The sequence below is a fragment of the Anarhichas minor genome, unplaced genomic scaffold, assembly GCF_050575085.1.
Source record: "Anarhichas minor isolate MPS153535 unplaced genomic scaffold, ASM5057508v1 ptg000027l, whole genome shotgun sequence".
Lineage (NCBI taxonomy): Eukaryota > Metazoa > Chordata > Actinopteri > Perciformes > Anarhichadidae > Anarhichas > Anarhichas minor.
The window spans coordinates 10,510,356-10,530,024 of record NW_027466473.1 but is presented as its reverse complement, the minus strand read 5'-3'; the positions used below and the strand labels follow the sequence as shown (position 1 = coordinate 10,530,024).

The window sequence follows — 19,669 nt, the reverse complement described above, 5'->3', positions numbered from 1 at the left end:
AGCATTACTGTTCTGTTTAGCAACTAGCTGATTGGTAGTTTTAGTTTTTTTCTCAAACCAAGGTGATGTTGTTAGATGTCTGAAGCATGACTAATGTCTCCTTTCATAATTTATCAGTGGTGTTGATATGAAATTACAACCCAAATCTGAACAACCACATCTGTTTCATAAGCTGCTCTCAGGTCAAACAACCAGCATGAATATCAGATGATCCGAAAATAATTATCATTTAAATGTGTTGTCTCATCCGAGGAATGGACTCAGACATTCATAATGTATGCCACTTAATGAATATTGCACATTGCATGCAACTTCCCGACCTACAGTATGAAATGGGACCTGTGAATGGAGCACACACACACACACGCACACACACACACGCACACACACACACACACACACACACACACGCACGCACGCACACACACACACACACACACACACACTCAGACATGCACAAACATACACGATCTTATAGGTTTTGACCTCTACTGTAACTCCCTTTTTTTTTTGGAGATGCCTATCTTACAGTATTGTTCTCAAAAGTACACACTTGCTGTGTGTAAGGTTCTGTAGATTACAGTGTGGCCCCTCCTGGTGGTCAGTGGTTTAACATAACCTTATTTCACACTTAGCAGAGAGGTGGGACATAAGGGGCCTCCTTGCCCTCATAGCACACTAAAGACAAAACACACATGCAAAATGACTTCATCTCTGCATCCATCCATCAAGATATATGCGAGTCTGTTGGATTATTCTTTTGAGTGCAACAAAATAGACATACTGATATAAGGTTATGATACCGTATAAATACTGTAGATATACACATTTTGTATTGTAAGTTGTGTATAGTTATAGAGGGTTACTCTATAAGGAGGCAGCAGGAGGGGAGCAGCAATAACGTGTTAATGTTGCTGATCCTTGCAAACTTTGAAAAGACATTTTCACATCCTTCACATCCCCTAGTTTTTCATGCAGTATAAATAGACGTCACCCTGAAACTAATTTACAGAAAAGAATTTGTCCCAAAGCTCACAGACAGAAATAATGACAGAATTACCACCCTTTTATTCTCGCCCCATTTCATCACACAACTGGACAAACAGTTTCCCCCAAAGTGTGGGGGGTGTTGTAAACAAATCCTACAAAGGGTGTGAATACTGACATTTGTTTCTGTGTATGTGCAATGTTGCAGAGAATGAAGAAAGTGGTTTTCAGGAGAGGAAAAAGGTCAACCTAGTTAGTGTTGATCCTCAGCTTGAAAGACACTCTTCCGGCAAACTTGTCTCTCTCACTTCCAGCGGGAATGTTGTTGGCGTTGATCCTGCACTCGATGTTGACATCTTGATTGGTAGTAATGTTAAGGAACTTGACGGCAACTAAAGGCTGAGAGTAGTTCACCTGCGAAAACAGGTCCCCAGGACATCGTTAGCACAGGAAGTGATGCATTTTGTCTGGTACGTCTGCTCGGTTATTAGCAGCAATATTTGCTAATTTAAGTAATATTTTGATTTCAGACAAAATCTTACCTGAGCTTTCTTGCCATAGTAAGGGTAGTACATAAGGTTGAAAGTGCCATTTGGAGGGTAGTACACCATCTCTCCAATTTTGTCAGAGTCTTCTTTCTAAGGGGATGAAACAGCTTCATGAGTTACAGCCACTACATATATATGTACACGAGGAGAATGTCAGCCCCACAAATCTCCTTCCTCTCAATCTAATTTCCCAACATGCCCACTATCTACTTCAGCAGTCTATTTAATGCAAAACACGGTCTTAATATACATATATATCTAAAATCTACATTGCTACTATGCATGTTTTAACTCAATCTAAAGTCTAAAAACACAGGTTCCGTCCTGTTCTTACCCATTGATCTTTGCCAACTTTGTATTTCTGAGAGTGAGCAAATTAATGAAACGCAATGGGGGAAAAAAAGAAAATAGAAGAGGAGCATACGCAGGTGGTGTAAGTGACAACGTGGCATGCAACACAGATATGATAGTTGAAACGATACGAGCACAGACATCAAAGGAAATGGAGACGAGTGATAGGTGGCACATGAGAGTGAGGCACAAAAGCTATGAATGGGCTGAAATCCAAATTGTTACGTGACACTTTTCATTGTGAAAGACAAAAAGGGGATTACCTTTGGACCACAGGTGACAAACGGAGTCTGTCCATTGATTCCTGGCAGCATCCCAATCACCTGGCGAGACAGAGAGACAACACGTCTCCAGCACTATTCCCATTTCACTCATTTTAAACACAGAGGAATGGAAAATCGTGTTTAAAATCGCTATAAAATATGCCAGAAATTAACGATAAATGCAACAACCAAGGGCTGTCATCTTCATTCTGACTTTCTTATTTTTACTGGGATACTCTTTTCCTTATTCCCAAGCAGTTTCATTGTCTCAGTCACTCCATGTCTCCTAGCAACACCATCCCTCTTCCATCCCTTTCATACCCGATTCAGCTTGATGATGATGCATGGCTTGCCCTCCTGGTATCCATAGTGACGATCATTGATTCCAGAGCATTCCTCCAGAATGGTGCGGTTGAACTGACAGGAGCGCTTCGGGTTGTTCTTCACATCGCCGCTGTCCTCCTGCTGGAAGTACTGGTCTGGGGTGCATTCGTTATTTTTCTCAGCCTGGAAGGAGTTGTTGTAGGCTGCAGGGGGGGAGAGCGAGGGGGGGGGGGGGGGGGGGGGTATATTTATTTTGTTTGTAAGGGCTTATGACTCAACCGAAACCTTGGTGCTAGACAATTTCCTACCTCTATCTCTTATTAGGTAAAAAATGAATTCTAGATTGTTGAATAATCCACAGCAGTAAGCTTTTTAAATCACTGTACGAGAGGTCGAGAGCCAGACTTACGTGTCAGGAACTTGTCCAGGGCCGGAGCGTACATGTCCCAGGTCTCAGTTTTATCGATATTATAGATAATCTCATAGGTCTCATCTGATTTGGGTCTAATCACCATGCCTGTGAATGACAAGAGAGACAGCAGGGGTTTCACGACACCGCGCCACGGGCTGTGACCTGTGTCCGCACAATTTGTATTATTAGCTACTGCACCTGGTGTGGAGAGCCTGTCTTGCCAGGTCGGTTTGTGTTCGTCCAAAGTCTGCAGCATGACATACATGGTGAGTGCAAACAAGCCGGCGAGGAAGATGTAGAAAACTACATAGAAGAGAAGAATAAGACCTGCAGACAGAGAGAGAAGAGGGTCGTATCAGCTGTGAGCAATATCAGCGAGAAATGATCAAAGATGAATTATTCAGCTCAATTATTCCTTCTGTACATTGAAACTTGTATCTTATTCAGGAGGAAATAAGTTGGCCTACTTAGAAAAGCTAAATCATACAAATGGAATAAATCATGCAAATATGTATTATTTCAATTAACACTGTACAGATATCATAGTGATATTAGAAATAAATGTGTCGCACAAATCCTGTGTTCCTATTCTAAATTAATATCTAACTAAGCCTATTAGGCTATAGCTTCCCTGCTAAATTCAAGATGTCATGGTTGCTTATCCTCATATTTTTAGGCAATTGTACGATTTCATGTTCATGTCAATGTTTCTTTACACTTAATATAATTTTAAATTGTGATGCACTCACTCATTTCTGAACATATTGGTATCTGCAAAATCAAATCAATTCAGTTCAATTCCATTGGCTAAGAACAAAATGGCAATGTACTGAAACAATCATTTATTGAGAACACACTAAGCATCATACAAACAAGCATTTTGTAATTACCACACACTAACACCAAAGAAGCACTGCAAGCAACACACCTTTCCCTTATGATCAAATGTGATCAAACAAAGGGATTTTGTAGAAAATTGAAGCTTGTCTAAACTAACACAATATTGCCTGCATGAGCTATGAGAGCATTCTCTGTTTTATTATTCATTGACATTCTCACAAATGTTCTCTTCGTATCCAGACTGCTGCCGCACTATACACGTGTTTGTGCTGGCGGCGGTGCATTATAATGAAAGCTTTTTGATTTATGCATGAAGGCTACATTAGCTACATCTGCAACTTTGGGTAAGTGCAGTCCATTTCATGATTACCGTAATGCACATTTTTAAGCAGGAATAATCTTAAATCTGAGTAGATAATGGAATCAGTTCATTTTAATTAAAGGTTGCTGCAGTGTTGCTGTGTGGTCACTTTCGGACCAATAATGTCCACAGGAGGCCGGTTAATCCTCTTTAAACTCTTAAACCATCTGCCTCCCTCTTTCTCTCTCACACATGAACGACCGTCCTTCACATATTTAAAATGTGACTGCACAACGTGGTCTAAAATGAAGTCAATTTGGTCTAAACAGTATGTTCATGGTTGCTTTCCTCACAATCTTGCATCCGATTAAACCAAGATAAAAAGGCCGGTCACTGAAACTCATAGCGTTTCCCTGTCCACAGAGGGGGAGGAACGATGACAGAGGGGGATACAGAAGGAGGGAGGACAAGGACCCCCTGGAGACCGGGCCACGGGGTCAGGAGATTACACGCCATCATAGACTAGACCTATTTCAATAACAGTGTAAGAAGACCATAGTGATACTGTTACATGTGCTGCAACTGATGATTGTTTTTATTTTCAATGAATTTGTCCTTTTTTCTTTTTGATTAATGGCTGCCAAAAAATGGTGACATCATAATTTCACAGTGCTCAAGGTGACGTCTGCTGATAGCTTGTTATGCCCAATTAACAGCCTAAAGCCAAAATATATACACATTTGCATGACATTCGAGGAGCTCAATGATCTCATGATCAATTAACTGACTTGTTTCAGCACATTTAAATGGAAAAATGAAATCATGTGTAACATTGTACCACTCTGTCACAGAGGTTAGATGAACTGTCTCTTGGATGTGATGTTTCCTCCTTGAATGATCAAATACTTTTGAAGCAGCTGTTTTCTCCCACCTCAGACATTCTTGTATACGACATAAATAGCCTTGTCTATGACACATCACTCATTTTGAGCATCAACACCTGAGGCCCGTGTTGTGGCCCCCAGCACGGAGCTCACTCACTCTGTCGGCAGGCGCTGCAACTGCCTCCCCCACACAGCCGGGCTTACAGGAATCCATAACAAAATGTCAAGGGGAAGCTGCTCCACTAGGGGGGGAATTACAGAGTGGTATCTTGATGATTTAGAGCTTGCGTGTGTGTTTTCTTCTCATCCAATTGCAACTAGAGTCATTGGAATCCGAGGTGAAATTATCGAATGGCTGAGCGAGATGTCTGTTGCATGGAAAAGACCCAAGCTGAGTCATTAAATATATAAAGAGTCAGCCCTCCAGGCCCCGGACCAAGCCAGAGGCACGACAGCGAGAGAGGCAAGATGTGACAAAGATGTGACAAGATGTGACAAAACAAAATGTTAAAGTGTTTTTCTCTGTCACCCAGAGGGGATGTGGTGCGAACCGCAAATATGACACCACCCAGGGGAGACAGGATGTGAAAACGTGCATATTGGTTCAAGCGTGCGTGCCGGGTGGCTTTCCCCCTGGCAGAGAGGGTGTTAGGTTCACGGTCGGCCCACTCAGTCCATGGTGATGACGGACAGTGAAGCATCTCTCTTTCACCCTGGTTTTGTTTGCAGACGGCAGTTGAAAGCAATATACAAAAGGCCCGGGGTGGGGGTTTAGCATCCCGTTCTTTATTCAATAATAATAGCAGGAGGTGTCTCTTTTCTTTCACAATGAATTAGGAAGACACGCTGTTCATTTGCTTTGTAAATTTGTGATCAAACGGATCTCTGAACTGAAAATTAAGTGTTCTGGAGAAAGCATAAATAGCTCTGCACTGCGGTCCTTTTATTGTTAAACCACCTATTCATTATCATTATATACTTGTATATCGTCTACAATCTTATACTGAGACCACCATCGTGGTTTTGCTACCCATCGGGCCCTTTCAGGCTCTTTTCCTGTATTGCAATATGAGCCTTCTGTTGTTTTTGGAAGTGTGAGGCGCAGAACACTTAATTAGTTCTATTCTAAATAGAGGTAGTTGTTTGAACATGTTTGCCTGGTGTCGGCTGGTGGCACTGTAACATCAAAATTGCAGGACTGTTCTGTTTTATCAAGGTTATTTCCATATCATTACAGCTCTTTACACAAAGCAGAACACACAAGCAAGTGTTCTGTGTTTCATCCTCAAAGAAGCCTTTGATCTAAGGCTCTGCACGTACTGCATAATTATAAATGTGAACAACAAATTTGCTTTTTAAAGAGACTAGCAACCTGACTTGGGTGTTTCCTTACTTTTTGCTGCGGGCATATTGACACAAGTGGGTAAAGACGATGGATGGATGGACTGCCACGCAGTCGAACAAGTGGACCTAGGGGTAGGTTACGTACAATGTATGCATCATTCGGAGAATGAGAAAGTGCTCTGGTGAAATGCCAAGTTTAGCAGACCTGTATGTAGTGGCTGACTACAGAAATAGCCTAATTAACAAGCCTTAGAGAGCACAGCTTAAAAAGCCACCAGACCTTAAAGCACATGGGACGCACTGAGCTGGATTAACTCGTACACTGCACTAGGATTGCGGCAAAGGAAGCTACTTTCAATGATTCCCAACTTTGCGCTAATAGTAAAACATCCATTGTCAACACAAAACTTCTGTGCCGCTGAGATCATGTCTCCATTGTAAAGATCAAAAAATAATCTAAATTCTTGAAAGTGGTTTAGGCTACTTTCCTAGATCCTACCCTCTGAATTGATACCTCCGCCATCAGCCAATGAAGTCATTAGATTAGGATTAAATCCCTCACTGATGTACACTCACTGGGAGGGGCCGGGTTGGAGGTGATACAAATAGCTTTTGGCCTACGGCTTTACCCAGATTAAAGCGCTCCAATGCCATTAGAACAGAGCCATATGCGCCCTATCATTTCATGAATCTTTGATATAGTTGCAAGCTGGTTGTATGGCAGAAAGGAGGACAGCATGTGGCAATTCTCCTGTGTTACATGGAGGCTGGGATTGGATCTCCCTTAAAATCTCAGGGGGCAAAAGCCTGAAAATGAATGACATCATGTTGAATACTCACTAGATAAAGCTACAGGCCTACAAAACCTATTTATACTTAACTCAAGAAACCCATCTCCCAGGCAAAAAAAAAAAACTCTCATCTGCCGCAGAATTCATGTCGTAGCTAGCTAAAGCTCTCTGGTTGCTTTCAAAGAGAGGAGTTGATGATATGCACTTTGCAACAGAGTGGAACCTGTCTCAGCAGTGCTGCAGTAATCTGGCTAATTTAAATGTAAAATAAGACCATGTGCCTCCACCCCTCTGCTGGGCGCATTGCGCAGAGAAAGCAGTGCCATAAATGAATAAAGAAAGAAAGAAACTAGGCAGAAGGATTTTTTTTTTTTTCTTCCACCGGCTTTCACAGAATTCAGATTTCAGCACCAGACTATAGTGGACAGCGACAGCTCTACTCATTACCTGGACACTGGAAAGAAAATAATCAACCAACTTCTATCAGGGTGAAATTAATATTACAGTGACACACACTTTCGTTTCTGGAGTCCTCTCCTGAAGCTTTAGGGAAAGGCTGAAAAGACTGCGACAGAGACCTGTTACAGAGCCGTGGAGGGGCCGTGTTTGCTGCATTGCTGTAGCTGGACAGTACTTACCCCAGCTGCTAGCCGTCCTGCCCAGAAACTCCCTCGTCCTCGAGTTCCATATAGATTCCTTCCACCCGGTTTTTTCTCCATCTTTTGACATTTTGTCATACAAGTTTGGACCCCTAAACTCTAATAAACGCGCCCTGATGCAATAAGCGCCGGGTTGAAACAATTGGCCAGACAGCCGAGGGAGAGGGAGAGCGCGAGAGAGAGCGAGGGAGAGAGAGAGAGAGAGAGAGAGAGAGAGAGAGAGAGCTACTGTAGCACCGCGGCTATGTGATTAAAAGAGATAATTAAACCCAATCTACTGAAGCGCTCAGACGCACAAATGAATGGATATGAGAGTACAAACACTTCTTTAGACAATGTGGTAAGAGTAAGATGGGTAGTAATATTAAGAAATAGCGTTCCTGCACTCGACTGTAGACCTAATCTCTGCCCTCCCCCCTAGCTCTTGTCTGTATGCCGCAGAGTTTTGATGAGTGGTGCAAAAATCTAGTGATACTGCGGTAAAGCACTCCCTCCGCCTCTCTCAACCCCCCACCCTCTCCATCCCCGGCAAGAGCTACTCCCGCCTCCTCCTCCCGCCTTGGCCAATCGTTTGCACCGCATCTCCCCTCCTCGTAGGCCTAACGCACGAAAGACAACCATTGCAGCAAATCAAGGGCTGGCTGAAGGGCGTCCTTTCATTGGCTCTCAGGCCCTTATCGTCACGTCCCCCAAAGAAAAACCAACATAATATCCCCCTGATATTCCGAAGACTCTAAAGGTGTCTGAGGTTCCCAGTGATAAATCGCAGTCCCCATTGTTGTGTTTGATTATCTATCTTATTTCTATTATATTTTACATGTAAAACTCACTTTTTTTTCTGCATGCGTCTGTTTTTTTTTTAGCATTGGTTGCAGATTTAGAGCTACATGTAACACAAGTTGTAAATCACCATTCAACATAATTTAAAGCCAGAATAATAACTAATCCTAGTGAATAAACTATTTAAAATTCAAACTATGAAGGTATAAAGGTCTGATGGATTACAATCGTTTGTGTGTGTGTGCTATATTGAAGCGGTGACTGTGGTGTTATGTACGGAGCCACACCAGCAGCGGCGGAGAGTGAAAGTAGCGCCTTCACATGGACACGCAGGGTGTTGCAACACTTGCTGCACAAGTGCAGTGGGAACATAATGTCCACCTCCCCACCATCTCCACTGTAAAACCACACAAGGCATGAAAACATGCGCAGATCCTGTTTGTTGTGTAAAGTTCATTATATAAAATTTATTTTTAATGACAATATCAATGCAAATATAGCACTACAGTGATTTCCAAGGTACACCGTATCTTACCATATCAATATAGTATGGCACTCATATAATGGCCACTGTTTTAGAAGACACACAAAACCAACAGTTTCTGTAAACTATTTTGGAAATGATACCTATGGTTCCATATCAGTCTGTGAAAAGGAATCATAGTAAGGTGATTTACTTGGAGTTGGGCACAATAGTCAGTATCATTGGGACATTTTCAGTGTAAGGAATCTCTGCATGCATTGCACTTGCCCATTTCCTTCTACCTGACCTGTGTTTGTTTGAAACCTGGACCCTCAAACACGCGCAGGTGGGAATTAAAAACAAAAGGCCAAGCAGTGACTCTCAAACATTTAGATAGGTCTTCTTTTCACTGGGTGTACTGTACTGTACAGCTTGGTGCTAACTATCATAAAACGACAACAACCAAGAGACATTCAAGTGCCTTAATACTATTACAGAAGGGCTCACTCTTCAAGGTACAAACTTCATTTCACGTGGCTTTCAGAAAAAAAAAAAAAAAAAGTAACAATAACCACTATATTAATGTTTGTTATGGTAACACGGTGTGGTTGAATGAACAACACCAGTAGTTCAAGATAGCAGCAAAGTATTCAAAATGTCAAGACAACGAGCTGTTGAAATCTGTACACAAATAAAAATGAATGTAGAAAAAAGGGGTATAAATAAAACAATAACACAGCTTAAAGGGAGTCTTGCATAAATTTAAATAAACAACTGTTGGACCATGCCTTTCTTCAGAGGGCTTACTGTTTATTAGTCGAACTATATAAGTAATGCATGGACTGGCTGCAGCAGATAAAGTACTTAGTTCTTTTAGAAAAAACAAGTGAACAAAGTTATGTTTATACAGTATATGCTACATAATATGTATTGATTACAAGTATGAAAATGGAAATAATTGCTACATTTTCAATACAGTTGTACAGATCTATTTACAGTACATTAGGGTTTAATTTCTCCTAAGCGTATACCATGTTTTGTGCAGATTGTTCCAGCATTCTGTTTGAGGTGATCAATACTCACAGTCTTCTCAGTTGCACCGTATTGTACAGTCTGTGTTGATGGGTGTCAGTGCTTGTTTTTCTGTGTGGTGGAACAATCACTAATGTGCAACTGTGGATAAGCATGGGTGATGAAGTTTTGTACCATTGATCTGTATCTATATTTGGCTGGACTGCACACAGTATGTGCCATCTTTCGCACCACCTCTTCTAACGATATACTCCCCAGGCGATATATTCATCTTTTGATACAACCACGTGTTATCATAGTGAAGATCTGCTGTATGTAAAAGTCTGACATGATCATCTCTACACATATTCTTTTACAATCCTGTATGTCTATTGTGACATGCAGAGAATGACACAGTAAATATGACTTATTCAAGTCTTAGATATGTATGTTAGGCTAGTTGACACAAGTTTTTAATTATGTTGCTCCAGCGTCCGGAGCATATTGCTATAAAATTGCAGAAACGTTGAGAAAGTAAATAGATTTACATTACAAATATGCAAACAGATACAGTAGGTAGCTTTTACTCCTCAGTGATGATTATTTGCATCCACAATGACAATCTATTGATACCAAGACATCTCATAAGCATTCACGATTTCAAGAAACACTTCAATAACTTATCAAGGAGTCTCGCCTTTTCTCATCCGCAGAAGTTGGACACAACTTTGTGTTGGAGAAAATATATGATCCCTTTATGTGTCAAGTAGTCAGGAGGAAATTTGGCAACACCAATTTGAGAAAACATCCCACCCCTTATTACGATGGCGTCTTCATTTTGTGGCAATACTGGCGTTTTGTGGCAAAAAAAATCATTGGCAATTAGAACACATTGAGAAGGACATAGTACAGAGCAAGTAGAAATCACCCGGGTAAGAGATTAATTTAGTCTGATTGTAATACGTCCTTTCTTCACCTCTTTTAAAAGCCTTTTTTTTTTTTTTTTTTTTTTTTTACCAAATGAGTTCAAAGTCTCCAATAACCTTCATTGATATTCTGTGATCAGTTTCTCACGCAATAAGAGCAAAGCTCTCTCGCTCATCTGTGGTTATTGTATGTTCCAGTTACTAAACCCATCGAACTCTTCTCTCTCATCAATTGTTCAGCCATCTTCAACTCATCTCATCGCTCTTCAGCGCTGTACTTGCAGGCCTTGTCTTCCCACCTCAGATCGCTGTGTCCCACACGACGGCCTGCGACCTCTGGCAGGGTGGCGTGCCAGTCTTACGAGGCTCAGGTGTCCGTCTCCAGCTAGGGAGAATGGGCATGCTGTCCTGCTTGCACAGGCTTCTGTCAGGGCGCCTGTGGGCCTTGATCTCTTTGCACAGGCAGCGTTTACGCTCGATGACTTCCAGCAGCTTACCGTCTCTCTGGCTCTGCGCTGCGGACGGGGTGGTGCCCCCGCTGACAGGAGGCTGTCCCTGTGCCAGCTGGGCAAGCTGCTGGAACTGCAACTGCAGATGGTGCTGTTGCTGAAGCTGCTGGAGCTGCTGCTTTAACTGCAGCTGCTGCTGGTGGAGCTGAAGCTGCTGCTGCTGCCGAGACACACTGGGACTGCTGGGACTGCAGGGCACTTTAGGCTGGGCCAGACCATGCAGCTGAACACAATAGAAAATATAAGTGAATTCATGTAGTATTTTTTGATATTATAGTATTTCAATTTCTATAAAACCTGCATTGTCACTGCAGTGTTATCTGCAGTGCAACCAATCCTAGCACATGTCGAATTAAACTGCAGTTCCTCTGGACAGCCACGAGGATGCAGCGCTGCTTCATCTATTACAGGCTGAGGGAGGGTCAACCAGCCGCATGAAGACAGGCGCTGCAGCACACTCAAACTGCGTCAGCACTTGCTATGCAGCCAGAATCTGGGCAAAATGTGCTGCTGGAAGACTGCAGCTCATCACTCCAAAACATAGTACAGCATTTTCTCTCATCCACTATTCTCTCTCATTTTCTGATTACATATCAGCCTACGTCATATACCTTTGCAGCTCTTATTCTTTTGAGATCGGCCAGAGCCTTATTCTGCTCAGTGGGCATATCTACCAGCTATAAATAGATCTGCAGAAGCACTGTCTCTAGCAGGAGGGGAAGCAATAATGAGACCAATATTAATGTTACTCCCAAATCTACCATGAATGAAGTTAATAAGAGTCTAACGTTATATGGCTGGGTGCTATATATTAACCTTATTCAGGGCTTCTCGTGCTGGTAGGCTGCTCTGTCTCTGTACGTCTCCTCCACCCACCTGTCTCACTCCAGCAGCAGAGGAGGAGCGGCCCAGCCGCCCCACTTCTGTAAAAAAAAATTTAAAAAAATTTACACTGTGTGCCTGCTAATGAGAACACAGGGATACAACTTTTCATTATAACACACATGCTGTGAATGTCAAACTACACTCATGTGAGTTGAGACATAGCTTTTGTACATTGTGTGCTCATTATACTTTAAGCTACCAGAACATTGTAAACTAACCTTATACTGATGAACAATGGAGGACATTTACACTGACATGTGTTGCTGTATCACTCTGTCAACGTTCGACTGTCAGCTGGATACCTCATATGATCTTGTAGACAGATTTCCATTCAATTTATTGTAAACATGGAAACATAATTACATTTAAGTGGTGATCCTAATCTGTAATTTCCACTATTCAACAATTATTGTTTATCCAGACTTAAGCACAATATGAACCTGATTCAATTTTCTGCCAAAATATTTGCATTGTTAGAAAACCAGTGTAACACTAACTAAAGTGATATAAGTGATGTAATTAAATGAAACTGAAATGTGATTGCAGACAGCACGGGTAGGGTTTGCACTCTGTCTCTCTCTGACTGCATTATCCTGCAATATCACTTTACTTCACCGGCATAAATGGCACTCTGTCTGTCCATATACTTAGCTCATGCAACTAAACACCATTTATTTATTAAGTGTTTAATACAATCATTTTTGTCACAATGTGCATTGTGAACACCATAAAAATGGGGCCATTAATGTATGTGTGCAGAGATTTGGGCCTGTTTATGGAACACTTATTTTATTGGCTCTGCTTCAAGGTAAGTATTGCACTGATTCTCAAGGTAAGCAGCAAGCCTTTGTTTCGAGGGAAAGGCCTTGAGTGCGGATGAAAAGAGGCTGACAAAGAGAGACAGAGCTTCAAGGCTAACTTCAGTGCAAGAGGATGCAATGGAGGCAGAGCTGTTAGCTTTCTGTGACAGTCAGAGGAGAGGAGAGGATGTAGTCTCTGATTCTTCCAAGTTTAAGAGCTACACCACAGCAGAGCCAGCAGGAGAATCCCCATGTAAATCCGCTGCCATTCCTTTCGAAATAGGATGTTGTGGTTAGAGGCTATGACTAAAAGATTATGAACACTAAGTGTTTACTAACCTCCATTGCGACAGGCAGGGAAAGTCTGGCAGGGAAGAGGCAGACCAACTCTGGGCAGGGCTCTGAAACCCGGGCTGCTGTCCACACCAGCCAGGGACTCACTGTGACCGAGGGCCCTGCTGGTGGCACCGCTGAAGTGGACTGGGATGCCGGAGTGGCCTCCTCGAGACCCCATGCCAAGGTCCTCCTTATCCATCCTTAGTAGGGCATCAGCACTGCCATTCCACGCGCGCCCCTCGTCCTCTGAGACATGGGAAGGAACAGAATGACAGGGTATTTAACGTAACATTCCTTCAAAAGCCTGATTTCTTTTCAACACAGGATCAACATTCTGTCTTCAAAATGACTTCTGACTTACTCTCTGTCTCTCTGCTCCCATGGCTGAAGGACAATTTCCTCTGCATGGGCCAGTAAGATCCCTCATCTGCAGCTAAGCTGGCACTGCTGTCCCAGGGCATGAAGCCAACTTTAGAATGGAGGGAGGAAGACCCTCCGTTGCTCTTCATTGACCCCTCACCTAAACCAGTAAGACTCGAGGGCTGTTGCAGGGACGCCGTGTGAGAGCTTCCTCGCAGGCTCTCGTAAGCCGGCGGTCTCCGGAAGCCACCGGAGGGGTAGGTCCACAGCAAGGGGCTGTCTGAGGAGGGAGGCTTGTACGCTGGCAGGCTGTGAGGAGTGTGAGAGCGAAGATGGGGGCGTGAATGAGGACGCTGGGATGAGGATAATGGCGTAGGGGTTGAGCTGGTGCTGCTTTTAGACGTAGAGGGGACGTGATCCAACTGTAAGGAGTAGGGCCCTCCGTCCCTATCTCGATCCCTGTCCCTGTCTCTTTCTCTTTCTCTGTCCCTGTCTCTTTCTCTTTCTCTTTCCCTGTCCCTGTCTTTATCCCTATCTCTGTCCCTGTCCCTGTCCCTACCCCTATCCCGGTCCCTGTCTCTGTCCCTGTCTCTGTCCCTATCTTTGTCTCGGTCCCTGTCCCTGTCCTTGTCCCTGTCCCTGTCCCTGTCCTTATCCCTCTCCCCTTTATCAGACTTCAAGAGGAAGCTAACAGACTTGCCCTCCCTGCCTGTACTTGAGGTTTGGGTCTGGACTGTGGCCTGGTTCTGAGAACTGCTCTTGAGTGGAGCGGGAGAGTCTCCTCTCTCTGGCTTGCGATAGTGGTGGTAGTGCGAGGGACGATGGTGAGGGTGGTGGTGGTGATGGGAGAAAGGGGAGGTGGATTTGGAGGAGGGCGGCAGAGGTGTGGAGTGGCTCCTGGCTCTCAGTCCGGGAGCAGGGCCCAACTGGGAGTCCCTGCTGTGTTTGTCCTGCTGGGATGCACTTCCTCCTGACGACTCCTTGGAGCCTGACAGCGACGAGGGAACATTCGAACAAGTTGAGGAGGAGGTGCTGGCTTGAGTTGTCACGCTGGATGTTTGAGTTCCCATTTTAGCAGACGCAGACTTGTTTTGCACCCCGACCCCGCTGGAGGCTGCTGCTGGCTGTGGGAAGGCAAGCAGCGGAGGCCGGTGTTGTAGAAGATTGGGGAAAGGGGCTGGGATCTTCGTGTTGGACTCGGACTCAGATTTAGTCCCTTGCAGCAGGTAGGGAGTAGGAGCTCGTGGAGTGTGCGGACTGGTGGAGAGGACCTGGGGGACAGGGGTGGAGGATGCAGAGGAAGGCAGAGGAGACGAATGGGAGATCGACACGGTAGCTTTGGATTTGGAGTAGGAAGGAGAGGAAGAGGAGGGGCGTGGCAGAGAGGAGGCGCTGTTGGAGGAGGAAGGGGTGACATGGAAGTGTTTAGAGGTTTTCAGTTTCTCATGTTTGGTAGGGTGGTGTCTCTGGGACTCTCTGTTCTCTTGCTGCGGGTATTTCATCTCCTCATAGATGGCCTCACTCTGGTCTGAGTCAGAGTCAGGCGTGGTGGCCACAGGTGTGACAGGATGGGGGGTGGCTGTCTGGGTGTCTCTAGTGAACACTTGGCCCACCATCTCTATATAGACCGGCTCATCGTCCCCGTCCCTTGTCTGAATCTGTGAGTCTGCTGCCTGGAAAGGCAAGGATGTGGCAGAAGGAGGCACACGTGGAGGGAGAGGGTCAAAGGAAAGCTGGGTGCTTGGACTTCTCTTGGGCTTTAAAGGAGGCACCTTCTTTCCTCCGAGGTCTCCAGAGTCAGACTTCTTCATGGCTGTTGGAGAAATAAAAATGCATGTGAAGACACAAGATCATCTTTTTCTGTGGAATATGCACCTGAAAATACACTTCTTACCATTTTTCTTCTCTGAGTGTTTGGTCTGTGAGTGAGAGGACGCGAGAGATGGCGGCATGTCAAAAGGTCCTCTGCCGTCAGTGGACGAGCCGCTGAGGCGAGTGTTGGGGTGGCGTTTGGGTTTGGTTGGGGGGCAGCGGCCACAGTGATGGGATTGGGTGTCAGAGTAATCTCCGTTTTCCAGACCTGTATCCCCAGCACCTACAGCGTGGCAGGACTGCGAGCGCGGCGCCATGGCGGAGGCACAAGAGTGAGGGGACAGGTCCTGGGAGGCCGGCATGGTCATGAAACCCATCCGGAAGTGCCGGCGGAAAGAAGCCAAGTCTCTGACTTTGCCAACAGTGGCTGAGGGGTCGTTTTGATTGGAGCTGCAGTTTGGAAACGAGGTTGGGAAAGTGTGGATAGAAGAAAATATTGAAGCATGAAGAAATCATAGTTAAGTGCAAAAACATTAATGTACCAGCCTTTATAGTGACCCCCCTCTTTCCTCACTCTCTCTCGTTGGTCTTCAAAGATTGCCTTTGCAATAAAGAAACGCCTGCAGGGCTTTCACTGCAAAGGGAAAGCCCTGGAGGCTCCTCCATCTTCCGCATGCACATATCTTTCCATCTGAATTCCTCCACATCTGCTTCCTCCTCAAACACATTCAATTAGGAAATCAATTCCCCTGTCAAAAACAAAGTACTCGAAGTGTACACTGCACTGCTGGAATTCCCTTTTTCTTTATATCGTTATATCCTCAGCCCACGTCTGCTCTCATGCAAAAAGCATTTAATCTGTTTCCATGGGAACAGTTGTGACTTTCATGTATTTGATAGTTTGTCTTTGAAATCATCAATAATACGAGCTCCTGTGCAACAAAAAAATGAAACTGACAAAGAGGAAAATCAGACAAAGTAATGGTGGAATCGCATTCTTTCTTTTGGCGAACTGTGAAATACTTTAATTGAATGTAAAATGTATTATGTACCTTTCTTTCCATTCCCACCATGAGATCCAGATGCTTATTATTATCTTTTATTGTTGTGCGTTGGCCTTTTTTACAGATTCCAAAAAACAAAACACATTTAAAAACTTTTTGTAGAGCATCATAAATACACCACAGAACCTCAAATTAGGTAAAATATTTTTAAACTGTAAACCAAATTTGCTGACAGTTTGAAGTCAAGCACAGTTCATGCATCAGTGTCAGCGCTTCAAGTTGTTCGCCCAAAGCCTTACAAAATGGCTTCTGATAACCCTTTCTCTGCATTGGAGATAGGTGCTGCAATGGTGTGGTGTCTCCAGAGGTGTTGTGCTGCCTCACCTCACAGCAACACAAGATACGTCCCTGGCCTTAAAGCTAACTTCAATCAAACAAGGTTGAATTAATTTTCCCTGTGCAACGTATACTTTTCATGAACAAGACTACTGTGAAGCTACTGTACCTACACAAAATGTCACAGGAGAGGAAAAAAAAAGCCTCCACACATGGTGGAAATACCACAAGGAGGATAAAGATATGAGAATGTACTGCAGCAATGCGGGAAGAAATCACAGCTACAACAGGCTGGTTCTTATTCCAGGTTTGTGTTGATCAGATCTTAGCCACAGGGAGCACATCTGGATCTCCACATCTGTGTGTACACGTTTGAGGCTTTGATAAATTGTGTTTCTGAGTGTGTAATTAAACAGCTCAAATGCACCATTATTCGGTGTGTAAGTGATTCATTATAGTACATAATGGCGAGACATGACTACGGGTCACGCAGCGCTCTCTTTTAGATCAGTTGCCATCCCTGTGAGGCAGCGAAGCGCAGGAGACGACAATTGGAGCTTACGATTTGTCGTCAACATTGCAAGCAGCAGAAGCAGAACTGAGGCTGCTCATCACCGAGAACACAGAGGCTCCTATTTGCTTCCCCATCAAATATCAGTGTGAGGCAGCGCACGTGTGTGTGTCTGAATATGTGTTTTTTATGTGTGTGTGTGTGGTGCGGCAACAAAGTGTGCTTGCATCTGCACAAGAATGTCTGTGCCCTTGAAGGCCTGTGGAGATCTACTTGTGACTCCTCACAATCGGCACAGATACTACAGGGCCAAAATTAGCCCAGAGCAGAGGTTGAGCAGCTCCTTCTGTTTTTTTCTTCTTCATAAAGCAGAAGAAGCTCTCTTCAAACCAGGACCAAACCCTCAGCTGTGCAAAAAGTATCTGGACTCTCACTTCTCTATTTGCTTCTCTTTCTTTGTGTGCCTAATCAACTGGCACTTAAATCAGAAGTTTGACAAATAACATAAATATAAGCTGAACAAGAGTACATTTAAACATTTAGCTGTTAGGTACATAATGTACCAGTAGGCTAAAGATGACAAATATATATATTAAAAGTATATATATATATATATATATATATATATATAAACAATACAAAAAATGAACAACTAAATTCATGTCTATAAGTCGGACTGTTTCTGTAAATTGTAAACAATAATATATTAGTGCAATGGTGCAGAGTGCAAATATGCTGAATTAAATAACTGTGATTTGTTATTATTTACCAGGTTGCTTTATACAGATGATATTTTCCTAAAATGTTAAACCATTCCTTTAATTCCTTATTGTCTACAGTAAGAAGAGTGTATTTGGCTCTGGTGCACTGTTTAACTGTTCCATACAATGAATCGAGCCTTGATAATTCAGGACAGTGTAGTAGCTCTTGTTAATTACTGGTATGATCCGATTGCTTTTTTAATCATAAATAGAGGTTAATCAGTAACAATTAACATTTCAAGGAGTTTTTCTCCTGCTGTCTTGCTTTGTCCAATGTCCAAATTGGGATTTTATCTGTCTGCATGAATCCGAGGTATCTCCAAATCATTTCTAACAAGTGTGACAGCAAAAATGCCAATGCTCATCGCTGCTAATCTGTCGCCTTTTGAAAGACACCTTTGGTAGATTTATCTTTGGACCGACCCTTGAATACCTCCTCCTCCTCCTCCTCAGAGTGCGAGATATTCCCAAAAGCTTTTAAGACTGTGGTAATAAAGCTTCTACTGAAGAAATCCAGTTGAGATCATTCTGCCCCTAGCAGCTACCGTCCTATTTCTAATTTACCTTTTTTGGGGCAGAGTTTAAGAGTGGGTTATGTTTAAACAGCTGAATGAGATTATCTGTAAAAAAAAAAAAAGAAAAAAAACATCCTATCTGGTTTGAGGGCAAATCAGAGCAGTTAAGTTGTGTGTCGTTAAAGTTTCTGATGGGTTAAGGTTGAGCAGCAGACACCGAGTGTGTAGCTTTCCTCATTCTGTTGCACCGTACTGACATATTTGACACAATACACGACACTTTAATTGATTGCCTTAAGTTATGGGCCGTCTCTAGTGTGGTTTTCAACTAATATGATTTCTCAAGATTACATAAAAAGTGAAACTGCCTTTTGGTGTGACTCAAAAGAATAAAGCACAAGTCTACTGACGCTTCTAAGAGTATGATTGTAGTAGTTGCCAGCCTGACACACACACACACACACACACACACACACACACACACACACACACACACACACACACACACACACACACACACACACACACACACACACACACACACACACACACACACACACACACACACACCCCAGTAGGTGCCCCTATAGCAACCAAACTAAAATAAGTTTCCCATTTTATCTTTATCGTCACTGCTTATCCACAGTGAACAACCACACAGACAACGACTTATTGAAGCGTCCGCTAAGAGAAAATACTTGTCTTTGTCTGCCTGAAATCCAGTCTTTCTTTGACTTCTACTTTCAAGTGTTTTACTCAAGTGACAAAGACTGGTTTTCTTTGTTTATGAGGACACAATGAGGAATACATTCACATTTGGTTGCCATGACAGCTGAAATAAATTGTGCTCATAACAAAACTGAATGAGCTGAAATCATTCAGAACATGTTTTTTTTTTTTTTAGGCCTGAACTGCTTTGAACCATGCGCTTAAGATGTTAGGGACAACAAAGGCCT

General features: G+C 43.3%; 2 protein-coding genes across 4 annotated transcripts in view; both read right to left on the bottom strand.

Annotated features, from left to right (window-relative positions):
• Nucleotides 1-1,101: 1,101 nt before the first annotated feature.
• On the bottom strand, nt 1,102-7,774 carry atp1b2b (ATPase Na+/K+ transporting subunit beta 2b). Its single transcript, XM_076102139.1, has 8 exons — nt 7,684-7,774; nt 3,084-3,212; nt 2,883-2,990; nt 2,471-2,676; nt 2,150-2,209; nt 1,870-1,896; nt 1,530-1,625; nt 1,102-1,401 (listed from the first exon to the last, which is right to left on the bottom strand). The coding sequence occupies exons 1-8, from the start codon at nt 7,772-7,774 to the stop codon at nt 1,237-1,239; spliced, it is 882 nt and encodes a 293-aa protein (XP_075958254.1). The 3' UTR covers nt 1,102-1,236.
• Nucleotides 7,775-8,922: 1,148 nt separating this feature from the next.
• Nucleotides 8,923-19,669, bottom strand: part of nyap1 (neuronal tyrosine phosphorylated phosphoinositide-3-kinase adaptor 1) — a 29,335-nt gene continuing 18,588 nt past the window's right edge. For 2 of the 3 annotated variants that reach the window (XM_076101704.1, XM_076101706.1), the window contains 5 exons: nt 15,669-16,036; nt 13,776-15,587; nt 13,418-13,660; nt 12,210-12,316; nt 8,923-11,616 (listed from right to left, as the gene is read on the bottom strand). In XM_076101704.1, coding sequence (XP_075957819.1) covers nt 11,185-11,616; nt 12,210-12,316; nt 13,418-13,660; nt 13,776-15,587; nt 15,669-16,036 — 2,962 coding nt within the window. In that variant the 3' untranslated portion in view covers nt 8,923-11,184. The remainder of the gene's footprint in view (nt 11,617-12,209; nt 12,317-13,417; nt 13,661-13,775; nt 15,588-15,668; nt 16,037-19,669) is intronic. The other variant, XM_076101705.1, reaches the window with a different exon arrangement.